Here is a 20,466-nt window from a genome sequence, read left to right as displayed (position 1 = left end):
TGGAGTAGAAAACAGGCGTAAACCGCTTGGGGCCGTGCAGATCTGCGCCTGATTCATCATTTGCTTTATTTCTTGAGTCGCTTTTCTTTTCTTATTCTTTCCACTTGTTGCATTCCTTGACACTTTTTGCTCCACGTTCTTCAAAATGGCGCACGTGGTTTTGCCTAAAATAAAAAATGCTCTTGGTTTTTGTCTTTAAACTCTTTTAGCACAAAGAATCCCACATTCTGCTAAAACTTTGCAAAAAATTGCACAAAGAAAAAAAAAAATCAGGGCTAAAGTGCATTTGCATAGAAAAAAAATTTAATTTTTTTTTTTTTTTAAATTGATAAATCGGGGAAAAACATCAGGAAACCCCCAAACCCTGCCCCCATTGATGAACATAGACAAACTGGAGCAAGTTCAGAGAAGAGCGACCAGAATGGTGACTGGTCTGCAAACCATGTCCTATGAGGAACGGTTGCAGGATTTGGGAATGTTTAGCTTGCAAAAAAGAAGACTGAGAGGAGACTTAATAGCTGTCTACAAATATGTCAAGGGCTGTCACATTGTAGAAGGATCATGTTTATTCTCATTTGCACAAGGAAAGACTAGAAGCAATGGGATGAAACTAAATGGGAGGAGACACAGATTAGATATTAGAAAAAACTTTTTGACAGTTAAGGTGATTAATGAGTGGAACAGGCTGCCACGAGAGGTGGTGAGTTCCCCTTCAATGGACGTCTTCAAACAGAGGCTGGACAGACATCTGTCTGAGATGATCTAGTGAATCCTGCTTTGAGCAGGGGGTTGGACCAGATGACCCAGGAGGTCCCTTCCAACTCTACCATTCTATGATTCTATGATTCTAACATAAAAAAAAAATACAGGTGGATACATAAAATAGATTTTTTAAAAAATAAAAATAAAAAAAAGACGCAAATGTAAAAAGTATAAGGCGCCAATGAAAAAAACAGTAAAAACTAGAGGGGAAAAAAAAAGGTGCAAATCCAATAATGTTGTGCGTCATTTTCTCACCATTTTTCAAGACCACTGCTTGCCATCAGTGAACTGAAGCATGATGGTTTATATCCACAGCCTGAATGATTCTCAAAGCTGAGGGTTTGTAATATCGTATCAGTTTCTAAAATGTGACTCCGAGCTAAACTAGCACAAATCTTCCACCTCTCCTGAGGATTTATCTGACTTCTTAGCTGGTGTTCACATGATGCATTTTTTTTTTTATTATTATTATTATTCCAGCGATTTTGAAAGCTGCAAAATAGCTGTGTTTTAAAAAAAAACGCAGAAAAGAAAAATAGGAATGCATCGTATGAACACAGCCTTAGGGAAAGATCTTATAGAAATGTGATAGCTGGGTAAGAGGGTTATCGGGGGTCTCCTTTTTTCCTGGAAAAGCGCCACCATCGTCCGTAGGCTGTACTCGGTATTGTAGCTCAATCTCATTCAGTTGAATAGGACTAAGCTGCAATACCAAATGCAACCTATGGACAAGAGTGGCGCTGTTCCTGGACCCTAATCTCTCCTTCTGAAAGGTTAAAAACCACTATTTGTTCCCCAATCCCTGCATCTGAACGCTTCTTCTTAACACTTTCATTTCCAGATCGATCTGCAAGGTCAACGCCGATGAGAAGTTTTGCGAGGTTGTTATTTTTTTTTTTTTAATTTCTGATATTATTTGATTAATTTTTCGGTATACACACAGCTCCGCAATATGTATATATTTAATGCATCCCATGACAGAGCTGTGATGTGAGGACAGACGGGATGCGCCGGGGAACATATGGCTGCAGAGGATTTTTACACGTTTGCTTTATCACAGATTGAAAGCAGAGATCTCTCTCCTGAAGAATATTACAAGTTGTCTCACAAGCAACGAGAAAATTGACATTCCCTGGAAATGAGAAAAAGAGGAGAAAAAAATAAAATAAAAACAGTGCATGGAAGGTTTCGGCATCGAGGACAATCGCTTTTTTATGAGATTACACGGAGTTGTAGTTGCTCGACCCTTAACGCCGTATCCACCTGATATTATCTCGGCCCCCGCGCGTCTTCGCTCCGAGTCTTAAAAATTCCAGAGGAATATAAAGAAAGTCAAATCCACCCAGCACAATGCAAACACTTTAAGGCTATTCTGTAAAACGTCATAAAAAAATACATAAAATGGATTTTCGGCCGCCACATACTGAAGTGTTGTACAACGGTATCGCACTACAGAGACCTTAAAGGGATACTCCACCTTTGTGTGCAAACCTGCCCTCAAGTTTTTATATAGAAACATAATCAATGGTGCGTAAAAGTTTGTGAACTCTTCAGAGTTTTCCAGATTTCTGCATGAATTTGACCTAAAATGACATCAGATTCTAAAAAGCAGATAAACAACCGAATGAAACAAATGAGTCAGAAAATATTAAGACATTTTGTCGCAGATGGTATGAGGTTTTTACACTGTAGCGCAGAGTGTTTTTTTAATCACATATAAGGCTACGTTCCCACAATGAGCTTTTAGTCAGTTTTTGATACATTTAGTAAAATAAGTTACTTGCCTTTTTTTCGAAAATATGCAGCGTTAAAAAAAACCTCACCCAAAATTCATTTTGGCAAGTAGCTTAACGCTTAATATTTAAATCAAAAAGATCTAATTCTTTCTCATCCGTCCATAAAACATTTCTCCAATATTCTTCTGGCTTGTCCAGGTGATCTTTAACAAACCGCAGGCAGGTAATAATGTTATTTTTGGAGAGCAGAGGCTTTCTCCATGCAATCCTGCCATGTACACCAGTGCTGTTCTTGTCTTCCTGGTGAGAGAGGCCTTTAGTTGCTTAGATGTCATCTTGGGTTCCTTTGACACCTCACAGATTATTAGAAGCCTTGGTCTTGAGTTTCCTCCATTTACACACCATCTGTCTCACTGTTGTTTGGAGGACTCCAAACTCTTTAGAAATGGTTTTCTAAAGAAGAAAAGTTTCCGGAGCAATTTTTGCCCCTGGTGTTTTTTTATTGGCTTTTTTGAGCTGTTTTTTTTTTTTTAACTTCAATCAACAATGATGTAACTGCTAGCAGTTGTTGAAGTAAAAACAGTCAAAACGCTCAAAAAATACGCCCAGGAATCTTTTGAACCTTCCCATTGATTTCTATTATAAAGCAAAGAGCATTTTCAGAGCAGAAGCCGTTGAAGGATAGTCCGCTCACGCCTTTTACCAGATTGACTTGTTTGGAAACCTTAAGCCGTTTAAATCCAGAACATATGAATAGCAAATAGTTTTGACATAGAAATACATGTGGTCATTCTTTTGAGCGTTTCGCTAGAGCTTTTTCAGGTGGTTTCCAAAACAGATCCACCTGAAAAAGACTTTGTGTGCACATACTTTAAGGGTATGCTCCCTCATGTTGTTTTTGCATTGTTTTTTACTGCATATTTTATGTGCAAAATATTCAGCATTTTACAGTACCAGAATAATCGATGAGATTTCTGGAATCTCCTGTCTATGCTGGTTCTTTTTTTCAGTATTTTGAGCCTTGATACGTTTTTGCCAAATCCCAGCAGGTCAGTTCTTTCAGCGTTTTTGCAGCAGTTTTAACTCAACAAGAATGAGTGAAAAACGCATCAAAAAACGCGACTAAAAAAAACGCTTATTGCAAAAAAGCATGTGAACGTACCCAAGACAAGTCCACCACAGTGGGGTAACTTTGGCAGGGGCACTGGGTGGCTTGAGTGGGAGGCCCATCCTGGATGACATCCATATTCCCTAGCAGGCTTTGTCCTGATGAGTTGGCCAGTGTACGGCTCTGTATCGAGCAGCTATAACATGATCTCCTAGATGACTTATGTCTTATGTCCCGGAGAATTAACTAAAACCATTACTTTCTCCAGACGTGTTTTCTCTAAGTAAAAATCCGATCCGCGGTTGTTTATCTGTGATAAATTGAGCTGACGGAGATTCCCGGAACTGAAATCATTTGTAACTATCAGAAAGCTAATGATTATTTCCCGTAAATGCACCTTTTAGAGCAATATTACAGTATTTATTTACATGCGGCGTTTATCAGAGTTGAGAGTTGACGATGGATTGACCGGGGAGATAGTGTCGTTCCGAGGCTCGGTGACCTCCTGTGCGACTTTATCAATGCCCTCTGGGCTATTGTAAAGCGGGAGAATGAGCGCAGCTCTGAAGCTTTTTAGTGAGGACAAGATTTATGGGCGCACATAAAGGAACAGAGTCGGCCTTATTTCTTAACATTTACAATGGCAGAAATAAATGTTTTCTGTGTCACAACCAGAGGAATGGATCATAAATGTCTTTAATTAACGACGCGCCGGTTCATATTTGGGTTCCTTCACGAAGCTGCACGGAGGTAATAAAAAAGCTGGGATCATTTCAAGAAATGCTTTAAAGGCAAATCGCCCATTGAAAATAACACCGTTCCTTGCCCTAATTGACCATTCGGGCAATGCTTAAAGGGGGTTTTCCCGCTTTCAGAAGACCCTTGTCCACCAGCTGCAGTTTGCTTAAAAAAACAAAAAAGTTGCGCTTTACTCATCCTCCCCAGGTCCAATCTTGAGTTTCTACAGCTCCTCTCAGTGTCGCTATTGTCAGCAGGGCTGACATAACGTCAGTGCTGCAGCCAATCACTGAGCTCAGTATCTTGTACAGTTAACCTTGGGCAGAGCTGCTAAGCTCACTGATTGGCAGCAGCGCTGTCAACGTGATGTCAGTGCTGCAGACAATAAAAGACACTGGGAGCAGTCGTGGAGACTCAGTGCGGGACCTGGGGCTGCAGCCGGGGAAGAGGGGTTCTCCAAAACAGGAAACCTCTTTAAGGCCATATTCAGACAGGCAGATTTTCAGTCTCCTTCACATTGAGCATTTGTGGAGTTCTGCAGTTCTCACTGCGCTAATCTATGGGCACAGCGCACCGAGGTCAGCGAGCTGGCGGCTTCTGAATCTTTATATCCACAAAAGGAAAATACTGGTTGTCCTTGGAAAAGTCTGTGGTTTAGCTCCACCCCAATGTTAACTGCTTAGTCTTTTCTCCCACAATGCACTGCTCTCTGGTAATAGGTGAGCAGAATAAAGGGCTCATATTATTTTCTCACTTATATATATATACATATTATTTTACACTTATTCGTGACAGCTCTGCTATATCAATGCAACACACAACTCTACTACATCAGCTTACACAGCTATACTACATCAGCACACACGGGTCTGCTACATCCACACACAGCTCTGCTGCATCAGGACACACAGCTCCGCTGCATCAGGACACACAGCTCTACTACATCAACACACAGCTCTGCTACATCAGCACACACAGCTCTGCTACATACACACAGCTCTGCTACATACACACACAGCTCTACTGCATCCACATACACAGCTCTACTACATCAGCACACACAGCTCTGCTACATCAACACACAGTTCTACTACATCAGCACACACAACCCCTTTAACACTTCAAGGAAACTATCATATTATTACTCTGAGGGCTCATACTCGGCACATCAGCACACTAATCCCCTATAATGCATATTATGGACCTACAGATTCTGAGTGTGCCGCCATATGGTGAGCGATCCTCTATGTCCAGTCACAGCAAGCAATATGACATAAAATAATATTCTTTTATCAGAGGTACAATATATGACACATTCTATAGCTCTTATCGCTGTGTAACGCAGGGCAATGAAGATCTGTATTAGTGATAACACTGGTTAAAAACTGGTAAAAATAATTGTAAAGTTCTTAGTTCAAAGTTGTAAAAAAACAACCAACATTGCTATTTATCTCTTATTAAAAATCATCTCCATTCTTAAGTGTACAGCTCCTTGTTTGGGTTACCGGCCACCTCTGCAGTCACAGCACTCATCCAAACTGTTAATCTTCAGGAGCGCACCGTCTGCCGGCCAGCAGGAAGCAGAGGAGCGGTGCGCTCCTACAGAAATACATGAGAACAGCCCTCTAGGGTGTGCAAACACTGAGGGTTTTTTTTGTTTAGTTTTTGTTTTTTTAGGAGTTTTGGGAGCAGAAACTTTCCTGAAAAACTCAGAACTCCGCAAAATCTAGGAGTGTCCGCTCAGCTTCTGCTCCAAAAACTCAACAAAAAGACTCAATGTGAACACACCCTGAGGGTATGTTGTAACTAGATTTATTTGCTGAGTTTTCAGAGCAGAAACTCTCCAACTCTCCAATCAAAACTCATTGTTTTTGGAGACTTTCTGCTCTAAAAACTCATCAAAAAAACCTCAGCGTGAAAACACCATAAGGGTATGTGCACACGGCGTCCTTTTCAGGAGAACTCAGCCTGGAACCTACCTGAAAAAGCACTAAAAAAGACTTGCAGTCCAGATTTTTCGTCTTTTGTCACTTCTATTTAAATCGCTTCAGGGTTTGGAAACCGTGAAGCGGCTAAAAGAAGTAACCTGCTAATTTTTTTGGGTGGCTGCTCACAATTTATATCTTAAATGATCAAAAAAAAAAAACTTCAGGAAAATGACCGCCGATGTTTTCCTGAAGCGTCTTTGCCTTGAAAAACTCAGCAGGCATACCTGCGTCTTAAAGACGACTTGTGCATATACTTTGGCCCACAGACCTTAGATAATTATTGGCTGATCACTCATTTGGACATCTCTAGCAATTTACCCAGGGCTGCCACCAGGAATTTCATGGCCACATACTGGCAAAATTTATACACAGGAGCTCTGTACATAGTATACACTGTATAGTGTCCATGTACAGGTAACACACTGACTCACCAGTGACATTATACACAGGATCTCTGTATATGGTGTCAGTGTACAGGTAATACAGTGATCACCAGTGACATTATACACAGGAGCTCTGTATATGGTGTCAGTGTACAGGTAATACAGTGATCACCAGCGACATTATACACAGGAGCTCTGTATATAGTGTCAGTGTACAGGTAATACAGTGATCACAGGTGACATTATACACAGGAGCTCTGTATATGGTGTCAGTGTACAGGTAATACAGTGATCACCGGTGACATTATACACAGGAGCTCTGTATATGGTGTCAGTGTACAGGTAATACAGTGATCACCAGTGACATTATACACAGGAGCTCTGTATATAGTGTATAGGTAATACAGTGATCACCAGTGACATTATACACAGGAGCTCTGTATGTAGTGTATAGTGTACAGGTAATACAGTGATCACCAGTAACAATATACACAGGAACTCTGTACATAGTATACAGTGTATAGTGTCCATGTACAGGTAACACGCTGACTCATCAGTGACATTATACACAGGAGCTCTGTATATAGTGTCAGTGTACAGGTAATACAGTGATCACCAGTGACATTATACACAGGAGCTCTGTATATGGTGTCAGTGTACAGGTAATACAGTGATCACCAGTGACATTATACACAGGAGCTCTGTATATGGTGTCAGTGTACAGGTAATACAGTGATCACCAGTGACATTATACACAGGAGCTCTGTATATAGTGTACAGGTTATACAGTGATCACCAGTGACATTATACACAGGATCTCTGTATATAGTGTCAACGTACAGGTAATAAAGGGATCACCAGTGACATTATACACAGGAGCTCTGTATATGGTGTCAGTGTACAGGTAATACAGTGATCACCAGTGACATTATACACAGGAGCTCTGTATATGGTGTCATTGTACAGGTAATACAGTGATCACCAGTGACATTATACACAGGAGCTCTGTATATGGTGTCAGTGTACAGGTAATACAGTGATCACCAGTGACATTATACACAGGAGCTCTGTATATGGTGTCAGTGTACAGGTAATACAGTGATCACCAGTGACATTATACACAGGAGCTCTGTATATAGTGTCAGCGTACAGGTAATACAGTGATCACCAGTGACATTATACACAGGAGCTCTGTATATAGTGTCAGCGTACAGGTAATACAGTGATCACCAGTGACATTATACACAGGAGCTCTGTATATAGTGTCAGTGTACAGGTAATACAGGGATCACCAGTGACATTATACACAGGAGCTCTGTATATGGTGTCAGTGTACAGGTAATACAGGGATCACCAGTGACATTATACACAGGATCTCTGTATATAGTATACAGTGTACAGGTAATACAGGGATCAGCAGTGACATTATACACAGGAGCTCTGTATATAGTGTCAGTGTACAGGTAATACAGTGATCACCAGTGACATTATACACAGGAGCTCTGTATATGGTGTCAGTGTACAGGTAATACAGTGATCACCGGTGACATTATACACAGGTGCTCTCTATATAGTATCAGTGTACAGGTAATACAGTGATCACCGGTGCCATTATACACAGGAGCTCTGTGTATTGTGTCAGTTTACAGGTAATACAGTGATCACCGGTGACATTATACACAGGAGCTCTGTGTATTGTGTCCGTTTACAGGTAATACAGTGATCACCGATGCCATTATACACAGGAGCTGTGTATATAGTGTCAGTGTACAGGTAATACAGTGATCACCAGTGACATTATATACAGGATCTCTGTATATGGTGTCAGTGTACAGGTAATACAGGGATCACCAGTGACATTATACACAGGAGCTCTGTATATGGTGTCAGTGTACAGGTAATACAGGGATCACCAGTGACATTATACACAGGAGCTCTGTATATAGTGTCAGTGTACAGGTAATACAGTGATCACCAGTGACATTATATACAGGATCTCTGTATATAGTGTCAGTGTACAGGTAATACAGGGATCACCAGTGACATTATACACAGGAGCTCTGTATATGGTGTCAGTGTACAGGTAATACAGGGATCACCAGTGACATTATACACAGGAGCTCTGTATATAGTGTCAGTGTACAGGTAATACAGTGATTACCAGTGACATTATATACAGGATCTCTGTATATAGTATCAGTGTACAGGTAATACAGTGATTACCAGTGACATTATATACAGGATCTCTGTATATAGTATCAGTGTACAGGTAATACAGTGATCACCAGTGACATTATACACAGGAGCTCTGTATACAGTGTATAGTGTCAGTGTACAGCTAACACACTGACTTACCAGCGACGTCTCTAGTTGAAGTCCTTCATCTTCGTTTTTCTTCTTCATCCAGCGCAGACCACCATTTCTTACAGCCAGGACTCGTCTTTGCAGAAACACACAGTTATCTAGAGTACTGCTTCCAGAGCACATTCCCCACTTTTTCCCCAACTTCTACACTACGCCAGATGAGGAAAAAAGCGACAGGACTTCCTCCTAAATTCATCATTTGCTCTCATCCACCTTCAAGTCATCATTTGCTGTACCCCACAATCTCAATTCATCATTTGCTGTATCCCACCCCCGATCTCAATTCATCATTTGCTCTCTCCCACTACCCCACCTTCAATACATCATTTGCTCTCACCCACCCCCACCCCCAATTCATCATTATTTGTACTCCCCCATCTGCCAATACAGCATCATTTACTGTCCCTCATCCCCTACGCTCAATACAGCATCATTTACTCCCCCCACAGCCATTTAATTAATTTTATTGGAAAAAAAAGTTTCACACTTATCTCTCATACAATCCCTGGCAGCTCCACCGCCGGTGTCCAGCTCATGTACATGCTGACGAGATGACGTCATCGCGTAGGCACCGTCACCTGACACCAGCACGTCACAGAAGAGGAGGAGGGAGCTCCCCTGGAGCTGCGTTGCTGTTCTGATTTGACAGCCATGGAGATCCAGTAAAGCTCCCTGCGCCGAGATGTGCACCACAACCCACTCCTGCTCCTGGGACCCAGTGAGCAGAAGCAAAAAAAAGGGGGGGGGGGTAGACCGGATCAGGGCCCCCCTCTTTGCTTCTGCTCACTGGGCCCCATACACCAGTAAGGGCAGTATTGCCCTGATAGCGGCCCTAAATTTACCCATACACATGCATGCTCATTTTAACAAAGTGTGCATGTGTTTTTAATGAAGTAACCTGCTATCAGACTGGAAGAATAAAAGGAACGAGCTTTGAAATGAAACATACTGTACCTCATTCTTTTCTCTGACATTACCAGCGGGAAAAGGTGGGATTGGGAGCACTCACAAACACTAGATAGTCCGTCGGTTCCCAGGAGTGTGTATTATAAACCTCCTGAAAATGATTAGAGCTGAGAAATCCTGATAAATAATTGCATTTTTTTTTATTCTACCTCCATTGTAAGGCAAAAAAAAAAAGAAAATTAATTGGAAAGAAATCAGAGTTTTACGTCGCATTTCTTCCTCTTTCGCAGAATCAGTAACAGGTAACTAGTCCCAAAGAAATTTATGTTAATTTTACAAATTAGGAGAAAAGTCTCTGAGTAATCAAGCTACAAGCTGACACAATAGGTTTACATCTTCAGATGCCGTAACAAGGTACAGCTTCTTCGTAAAGATAAAGGCAAAAAAAAAAAAAGAGAGAGAAAAAACCCGAGGTCGATTTCAATTCTCTGTCTAAAATGCTAATTAATTTTATGGGTAAGAATATTCGTTTCTAGTCATTGCTATAAAATCAGATTGTTGTTTTTTTTTTGCTGTTAAAGATTTGACATTTCATATGTAACTTATTTTAAGTTTATTTCTAATGAAGAATATGAAAAAAAAAAAAAATAAAATAAAAAATAATTCGGAGAGAACATAATTGGCGATTCTACCAAATGCATTCAAGTCTTCGATGAAAGGCAATAAATTGAAATTTTAAGGGATGATAGACATAGCTGTAAAGGGTGGGGGGAAAAAAGTAGCCTTTAAAATCTAATTTGCTATGCACCGCAGTAGGCCGATGGAAGCCATGGAAGACCCTTTATTGAGTTCCAATGTCCGAAAGGTATTTAAGTGGAAGAGGATGTTAAACAGACCCCCTGCGCTGATGCTCGGAGCAAAGACGACAGGAAACAGAGGATACGATTGTGTCCTCATTTTATTAACCAATCGAAAAGCCCACCTTAGGCTATGTGAGGCATGACAAAAATGACACCAAGCCCCCATCGCGACACAGTGGCGGGTAATGATCAGTAATATGTTTGGAGGACAGAGAATATATTCAATCCTCCAGGTGGACCTTTTCAAATTCCAATCAAGCGAGGCAACTGGAAAATTGGTACGGATTTCACCAGATTCCAGAAGGATGGACATCAAAAGCCGACGTGAAATAAAGGCCAGTCAGGAGGCCCTAAAGCCTCAATTGTCATGGATTTTTTCAAAAGTTTACACAAAAAAAGATCCCAAGAGTAAAACCTATGACATCCCCGCGGAGAAGATCAAAACTATAATCCACGAAGAAAGCCTTGAAAGGAAAGCAAAATTATTTAACAAATTCACAGTCGTAAAGAAAAACAAAAAGTTTGTTGGCCATTAGGAGAGTAACAAACACCACAACAACGTCATTAGCAACACAACAAAAAAAACTCCGGGCTCTAAAGGTAGGACCTCCGCTGAGCGCAATTCAGACCCTTTAATTGAAAGTAAGACCAAAAAAAAAAAAAACATGTTGGGGAAACAAGCAGTGAAATGGGTGGAATAGTAATGCAGAAAATGTTATTTCATCCGGAAACTACAGCGTTTTCAATATTCTGGATTATTGGAGGTTTGGGAAAAAAATATGTGTTTAGGGAGAGGGGTTGAGATAAAAATCTGGATAACAGTGCAAAATAAAATAGTAGAAAATACCCTTGGGGTTCGCATCAATGACAGTAAAAATTAAAAATACATCCTTCACGTGGTTCCCTATGGGAAAAAAAAGCTCAATCCTGCTTACAAAACAATTAGTTCAGTATTTGTTTGCTAGGTTGCAAACTTTGCATCCGGGATGCGCAAATAGCACCAGTAATTTAAAGCAATTTTCTCAGCTTGAGTTCTGGAATGCCCTATATGAATGGAGCAGGAGCCGCGCATGCGCACCACCGCACCATTTATTGTCCATGGGAACAATATTACAATATTTCCAACAATTCAACAGACAATAATTTTAGTGGTGGCACATGAACCCCCACAATTACATTCCAATAAGGAACTTGAAAGCGCCTTGCATATATGGAGCAGAAGCCGCGCATGCGCACCAAAGCTCCATTTATTGTATATGGGAATTCTGGAGATAGTCAAGTTCACTCCACTATTTCCAACAATCCAATAGACAATTTTAGTAGTGGCACACAGTAACCACCATTATTTAATTCCAATAAGGGACTTCAAAGCACCCTGGATATATGGAGCAGAAGACGCGCATGCGCACCCCCACACCATTTGTTGTCTATGGGAATCCTGGAGATAGACTAGTGTATTACAATATTTCCACCAATTCAACAGACAATAATTTTAGTGGTGGCACATGAACCCCCACAATTTCATTCCAATAAGGAACTTGAAAGCGCCTTGCATATATGGAGCAGACACCGTGCATGCGCACCAACGCTCCATTTATTGTCTATGGGAATTCTGGAGATGGAAATAGTGGAGTGAACTAGGCTAACAATCCAATAGACAATTTTAGTAGTGGCACACAGTAACCACCATTATTTCATTCCAATAAGGGACTTCAAAGCGCCCTGTATACATGGAGCTGAAGCCGCGCATGCGCATCACAACGCTCCATTTATTGTCTATGGGAATTTGGAGATAGCCAAGTTCATTCCACTATTTCCAACAAACAATAATTTGAGTGGTGGCACACATGAGCCAACACTATTTCATTGAAATAAGGGACTTCAAAGTGCCCTGTATATGTGGAGCAGAAGCCGTGCATGCGTACCAACGCTCCATTTATTGTCTATGGGAATTCTGGAGATAGACATGTACTCCTCTATTTCCAACAATCCAATTCTCATGAGTTGCCACCACTCCATTCCAATAAAGAACTTCAGAGCCGCGATCTGTGCAGGTCCCAGCAGTCAGAGCCCTAACTATGAGCAAGTAGATAGGTAATAACTAGCTAAAATGGGACACTCTTCTCCTCATATGAAGAATTTGTGCTCTCCAGACAGCAGGACCCAGTAGCTAACCCACTAATTTATTTATCCAAAAATATTCTTAATATGAACCATCAATATATAATTGATGGGTGACCAATCAGTATAACCAGTGAGATGCCGCAATGTTCCACAGCGCCACTTCCGTACATCTGGCTGTGCCTGGTACTGCAGCTTCATTTACTTGAATAGGGCTGAGCGGCAGTACCAGTCACAATGACGTGTGTCGAAATAGCATTGTGTCCCGTGCAACAATGAAGGCTCCATAGTGCTCCTGTGACTGCCATGGTCCTCATTGATCTCACGTTCATGCTGAAGATAGGCCATGAAGAAATATTCCCAGAAAACGTTTTTAGAATGAGAATTTCCCCAATAGAACATAATGATATTCGCTTCATGCTTGGATCTCCCATGAGGACGGTACACAAAGCAGTATTACAAACGCTTCCACCTGTACCTTGTGCACCGCACCATCCACTGCAGCCCCAGCTAGGTAATCCGTCCTGCGTCCAACCTCGTCAGAGCTGGATTATCCCAATGAGAGTCACCATGCACTGAGCACGGGGACAAATGCACAGACCTAGTCATCCCTTCCCAACCACCTGAGAATGGCTGCTGATTTCATTCCTCGGGGACAACAGATCCCATGTGCAGTACGAGAGACCACCTCTATATCTCGCAGCATTATTATGAATACTAGAATAAACTGCAGCTGAGATTTGTCACATGTGCAGAACAGACAGAGAGGGGACCGGAAAAGAGAACGCAAAAGACGGAGAAATATTCTATGAATTGTTTTATCACGCACTGGATCATTTGTTAATTATAAAAATTGAAGGAAAACTTCATCCAAAAAAAAGTAAAACTTCGGCAATGGGTAGAGGTCAGATCACCGAGGATCCTGTACTTAGACTGGACGGGGTCTTCTCTCATAGGCCTCCTTCACATGTCCGTACAATACCGGTACCGCTGTCATCAGTGTTTTGGATCAGTGTGTCATCCGTTTTTTTTCCGGTATTGCTTAAGACAATTCAATTCCAAAGCTTCTCCTAAATCCTGCAAGGTTAAACACATACAGGACACGGACAGCATCATCCGTGAGCTGTACGTGCTTTACACGGACCCATAAACTTGTATTGGTCCTTGTCATCCGTTCAGTCGGGAAAAACAGACTTGTCTCCGTGTGGTTCACATGGTTTCCTGGGTGCAAAATTCCAAGAGATGCAAAATTTCAAAGGAAAAAAAAAAAAGAGAACCAGTGTCATCGCCTGTGCCAAAGATCTGGGGCAGTGCACTCGCCCTGGACGTCTAGCTGGATACCCCAGATCTCCAGGTGACCACCATTTTGAACAATATCGGTGTTGACAAGACAGATGACACCGACACAGTTTGATGCTGTGGTTAAGCAGGGAGTCACAGGCTGTCTGCTCCACCACTCACCATCTTGTAGTTCTGCTGCAAGAAATCATCGTCCCAGTGCAAGTGGTGCAATGACGGTATTGTGCCACCTGTGTAGGTCCACTCTGTGTGCAGGGAGAAAGGATTAGGCGAGTTTATTTTTTTGCAGGATGTGGCACAAAGGATGCATTATTAATAGGGATGAACGAACCCGTGGAAGCTCGGGTTCAACCGCACTTGCGTCCAAAGTTCGGTTCGGTTTCCAAACTTGATGCTGAACCCATACCCCATATAAGTCAATGGGGACCCAAACTTTGGTGCTGTAAAATGATCATAGTAAGGGCTAGGGGGTTACAAAAGGAAGCAAAAAAAGGGGTTAAAGCAGTACAATTGCCCTGCAAATAAATATGGATAGGAAAATGACTTAAAATAACATAGAATTAAAAAAATAATGATAATCTTGAACCAGGAAGCTGAGGTTCAAGTGGAGCAGTGCCTTGTGTGTGCATTTTACTGTACTTGTTAATAAATAAATACATAAAAAAAAAAGAAGATGTGGGGTCCCCCTTTTTTTTATAACCAGCCAAAGGATAGCAGACAGCTGTGATCTTGTCTTATGCTGGTAAACAGCCAATATCTATGGACCTTCCCAGCCAATTAATATCAGCCCCCAGCTGTCTGCTTTGCCTTTGAAGGATATTAAAAATAAGGGGGACCCCAAGTCATTTTAAGGTCACCCCGTTTTTAACAACCAGCTAGAGCAAAGCAGACAGCTGCAGGCACTCAATTGACATCATTACTTTTTAACGAGGTATTATTATTTTTTTTTTTAAGGGGGCACTCAAGGGGCATTAATATTTTTCAAGGGGGAACTCAGGGAGTATTATTAGACTCCTCCATTGGAACTATTTGAATGTCATTTTTGGGGATATTGCTTGATTAGCAATGTGCCCATTTAATTACAGCAAGCACACCTGGTGAAAATGGGGATGAATTGAAAGAAATTATGACTCACCATCCATGCATTTTAGGCAAATGGCAATGCCCTTGTGCCGATGCCAAAACAGGATCTTAACAGCCTCATATAGGTCTACTCTGATCGAGTTTCTTGGACGTCTGAGGCTTTAAATGTAGGACTTGTATAATAGAAATTTTTCTGGCTAAGTGTTTGGTAAGTGGCCTGTGACTTTTCTTACTTGAGTGGGCCGAGACCACTCTCAATCAGGCCCTAACCCCTTGCAATAGGTTTACTAATTTTGACACCTCCCTTTACATTTTAGACACAAGATTATGCCACTCTCCACAAAACTGAAAAATTTCAAGCCACCCAAAAAATATGGGGGTTCATTGAACTCTTGTAATTCTCCAAAGCACCCAGCCATGTTCTGACCAATCTCGGCTCATAGTGGGGAGATCTCCTTTATCAACTCCACTTATGGCTTAAAGGAGTTTATAAGTTTAGGAAAACAGTGACACTTTTGTCCATAAGTCCCATTAATGTCAATACTACCGAGTCTGTAATACAGGACGAGACCTGGGGACAAGAGTGGAGGTGATTCTGGAAGAATCCAGCCATGTTTTTCCAATCTTATACTATTGCTTTACGGATATTTATGACTACTTTCTGGGGATGAGCGGCCCAGTGGAAGTTTGGGATCTGGTACCCGACCCAAACTTAAGTCCAAAGTTCGGTTTGGGTTCCAGAACTGTACTCGAACTTGAACCAGAACCTGAACCTCATTGAAAACAATTGAGACCCGAATGTTGGAGGATGAAAATTCTCTCTCTATCCGCAACCGACTTCCTCCGGAACTTCGAACATTGCAACGGACTTCTGGGGAAACTCCGTGTTCGGCATTTAGCACTGGACTCTAACTGTCCGGTACGAACCACGAACTTTTAAGTTCGGGTTCGCTCATCTCTAATTCCTACTTAAGCATCCAAGCACCACTACCGGCTCTGGCACTGGTGTCAGAGGGAAAAATTACTTTAAATCTGCTGTACTGATGAAATTCAGTGAAGAATTTTCATGATCCGCCCGGTCTGTGCTGGACGTGTTACAGATGATCTCCCAATAAATATAGACATGGGTGCACATGATTTACATAGACGCAACATAAAAATAATAATCTGTAAAAAAAAAACGTAAGCAGGTGCTAAACGTCTCGAGTCGTGCCATCGGTACCTCGGGCATACCGTAAGACATATGACAAATTGGCTTCTGATAAACGTACGGCGCCCCGCTCCACCATTAATATTCTGCAGAATGGAGACGGCATTGGACACAATACAAGGACTAACTAACACGAGAAGTCTCGGCGCAGGTAGTAAACAGCAGTAATTAGAGGAAGGGTTCTCTATAGGTCATGCACTAACACGAGCGCTGAATGCATGTAGATATCTATTTATCTAGCGTAATAAGAGGAATGTAACACCTTAAAGAAATAACCATAAAGGTTAATGCAGTCAACTGTCTCCAGAATAACACAAGTGGCTATTATTTCCAGCGCGGTCCGCGGCCTCCTGAGACGTGGCCTTAGTTACCTGTTATGATGGCACAGATGTTATAATGGGGAAGAATATGTAATGCAGAAGAGACTAAAGATCGGAGAAATAAAAGCAGATGGAAGAAATTATATATATATATATAGATAATATAATGTAGCCGTAAATGCTCCAAGACCAAATATTTGCTCCAAGTATATATACATATATCACATTTTGCAAGTATTGGAATATAGTATAGTTACCTATATAAAATGAGAGCCAGTGAGGTTTGTGCTTCCTTTTGGTTACAGAAATGTTCTTCTTACTTGACTCCTCAGCTATACATATACCAGCTTTAAAAAAAAAAAAAAAAAAGATGTATTACTCCGTTGGGAGATGTTTATGCACTATGGGCCAATTCAATATTGCTGTCAGAGGTGTGTCAGGTATAATAGACAGTCGCTCTGGATCTGGCTGCAGAAAGTCACTGTGCTTGGCATTATAGACACCTTGTTAATCCTCCTTCTTTTAGGACCCAGCGGCGACCTCACTCCAGCTGTTGATTGACACACCCTTGCTTGAGAGTTCTAAACACTCAGTTTGCTCCAGGGAATCACCGGTGATACTTCTATGTACCTTTGTGCAGGCTTGGAGCACTGGCAGTCGGCTAGATTCTTCTCTGGTGCCCTTGGAGGACAGTTGGCGTTACTCCTCTGGTGTCTGCTCAAGTTTATCCCCTTTGTTTGTCTACCTTGCTATCTTTAGTTTGTAGTGGGGCCTGACCAGTGCTCATCCCCCTCCCTATCTAGGGCCAAGTTCTAGGAATATCCAAGGCTTAGGTTCCTGCTCGGCGATGGGTATGGAATCTATATAGGGACGGTAGGGTAGGCAGGGTGATATTAGATCTGCCTAGGGATCTCCACTCCCCCTTTCCCTAGTGTTTAGGCTTCCTCTCCTTCTTCCCTTCATGTTGCACTTAGTCTTTCTCTCACCTTGCGTGACAACTGCATTGATTTCTTTTTCTAGTTTTTGGTTCCTTATTCTTCATTTTATTTGTGCATCTTTTAAAGTCAATTTTATATTTGTCTGTTTTACGTTTTATTATTTGACATTTTTTGGGGGCGGGATTTGGATTTTCCAGAAGTTTATAGCTGATTCATAAATTGTGTATTTTTTAAAAATTGGTAAATGATTGCGCAAATATCATTCAGTTTATCTCTCCCTGTCCAGAGAGATTTTATGTACATCTGTAATTTTTTTGTAAACTTGCGTAAAAGGTGACTTTTTGTACTAAAAAGTAGCAAACACGGTGGAAGAAAAAAGTAAAGAGCGTTTTTATTTTGCTCAAAACTCATGAAAACAGATGAGCCATTCTTTTCGAATTGGGGGCAAAATATCAAGTGAAAAAAATGATGAATGAGGCCAATAAAAAAAGACAAAAAAGGGGTAAATTAAAAGAATAATTTGGTGAAAATTGGAAACAGTAGACAAACAACAAAAATGAAATAAAGGGCAAACTTGAAGAGCAGTGCTATGACCCATGTTATGATCTAATGCCAGTGTTTATCACATCCAGCATTTCTGTAACCCAAAAATGTCACAATATCCAAAAATAACATTTGTAGCAATTCTGCAAATCAGAGCCTCTAATCTGCTTAGACCTTAGACCAGGGAGGTCAAACTTAAATACACAGAGGGCCAAAATAAAAAACTTGGACAAAGTCAAGGGCCAACCATGATATTAATTAAAAAAATATCCACAATTGAGGACGTTTTTCCTTGTCATCAAATATAACGATGAACCATTACAAAGGAAACAAACTTAAAAGGGTTGTCCCACGAACAAAGTACATTTTAAATAATAGATCGTAAAATAAAATGAACACATAATCAGAAATGATCTCAACACTGTAGTATGACCCAACTGTGAACCAAACACAGCCCTCCACATAGTCCTCCATACAGAATAATGGGCACCACATAGTCCTCCATACAGAATAATGGGCCCCACATAGTCCTCCATACAGAATAATGGGCACCACATAGCCCTCCATACAGAATAATGGGCACCACATAGTCCTCCATACAGAATAATGGGCACCACATAGTCCTCCATACAGAATAATGGCCCCACATAGTCCTCCATACAGAATAATGGGCACCACATAGTCCTCCATACAGAATAATGGGCACCACATAGCCCTCCATACAGAATAATGGGCACCACATAGTCCTCCATACAGAATAATGGGCACCACATAGTCCTACATACAGAATAATGGGCACCATATAGTCCTCCATACGGTATAATGGCCCCACATAGTCCTCCTTACAGTATAATGGCCCCAAATAGTCCTCCATGCAGTATAATGGTCCCACATAGTCCCCCATACAGTATAATAGGCCCCACTTAGTCCTCCACATAGTGTAATGGCCCCACATAGTCCTCCATACAGTATGATGGGCCCCACATAGTCCTCCATACAGTATAATGGGCCCCACATAATCCTCCATACAGAATAATGGGCTCCACATAGTCCTCCATACAGAATATTGGCCTCACATAGTCCTCCATAGTAAAATAGACCCCACATAGTCCTCTATACATAATAATGTGCCCCACATAGTCCTTCACACAGTATAATGGGCCCCATATAGTCCTCCATATAGTATAATGGGCCCCACATAGTACTCCATAGAGAAAAATGGCCCCACAAAGTCCTCCATAGTATAATAGACCCCACATAGTCCTCCATACAGAATAATGTGCCCCACATAGTCCTCCACAAAGTATAATGGGCCCCAGATAGTCCTACATACAGTATAATGGGACCCACATAGTCCTCCATACAGTATAATGGGCCCCACATAGTCCTCCATACAGTATAATGGGCACCACATAGTCCTCCATATAGAATAATGGGCCCCACACAGTCTTTCATACAGAATAATGGGCCCCACATAATCCTCCATACAGGATAATGGGCCCCACATAGACCTCCATACAGTATAATGGGCCCCACATACTTCTCCATACAGAATAATGGGCCCCACTTAGTCCTCCATACAGAAAAATGGGCCCCACATAGTCCTCCATACAGAATAATGGGCCCCACATAGACCTCCACACAGAATAATGGGCCTCACAAAGTCCTCCATACAGGATAATGGGCCCCACACAGCCCTCCACACAGTTTAATGGGCCCCACATAGCCTTCCACACAGTATAATTGGCCCCGCATGGTCCTCCATACAGAATAATGGGCCCCACATAGTCCTCCATACAAAATAATGGGCCTCACATAGTCCTCCATACAGAATAATAGCCTCACATAGTCCTCCATACAGAATAATGGGCACCACATAGTCCTCCATACAGTATTATGGGCCCCACATAGCCCTCCACACAGTATAATGGGCCCCACATAGTCTTCCACACAGTATAATTGGCCCCACAAAGTCCTCCATACAGAATAATGGGCCCCACATAGTCCTCCATACAGAATAATGGGCACCACATAGTCCTCCATACAGAATAATGGGCACCACATAGTCCTCCATACAGTATAATGGGCCCCACATAGTCCTCCATAA

General features: G+C 41.6%; 1 protein-coding gene across 7 annotated transcripts in view; it reads right to left on the bottom strand.

Annotated features, from left to right (window-relative positions):
- GTDC1 (glycosyltransferase like domain containing 1) overlaps window positions 1-20,466 on the bottom strand; it is a 471,831-nt gene that overhangs the window by 38,997 nt on the left and 412,368 nt on the right. For 2 of the 7 annotated variants that reach the window (XR_012250688.1, XR_012250691.1), the window contains one exon: window positions 17,136-17,225. The exons of 2 other annotated variants lie outside the window; for them this stretch is intronic. Coding sequence is in view for 1 of the 5 variants with exons in the window: in XM_073647239.1 (XP_073503340.1) it covers window positions 141-164 (24 nt within the window). In the remaining 4 variants the exon portion in view is untranslated. Of the gene's footprint in view, window positions 1-44; window positions 165-17,135; window positions 17,226-20,466 lie in introns of those variants that run through there. 3 more of the 7 variants (XR_012250692.1, XR_012250689.1, XM_073647239.1) reach the window with 3 other exon arrangements.

Source organism: Phyllobates terribilis, unplaced genomic scaffold (assembly GCF_046119375.1).
Source record: "Phyllobates terribilis strain yellow unplaced genomic scaffold, ASM4611937v1 Scaffold_9__5_contigs__length_417890890, whole genome shotgun sequence".
In the NCBI taxonomy this organism is placed as follows: Eukaryota; Metazoa; Chordata; class Amphibia; order Anura; family Dendrobatidae; genus Phyllobates; species Phyllobates terribilis.
Note: the sequence above shows the minus strand (reverse complement) of the source record. Positions and strands in the feature narration are given on the sequence as shown.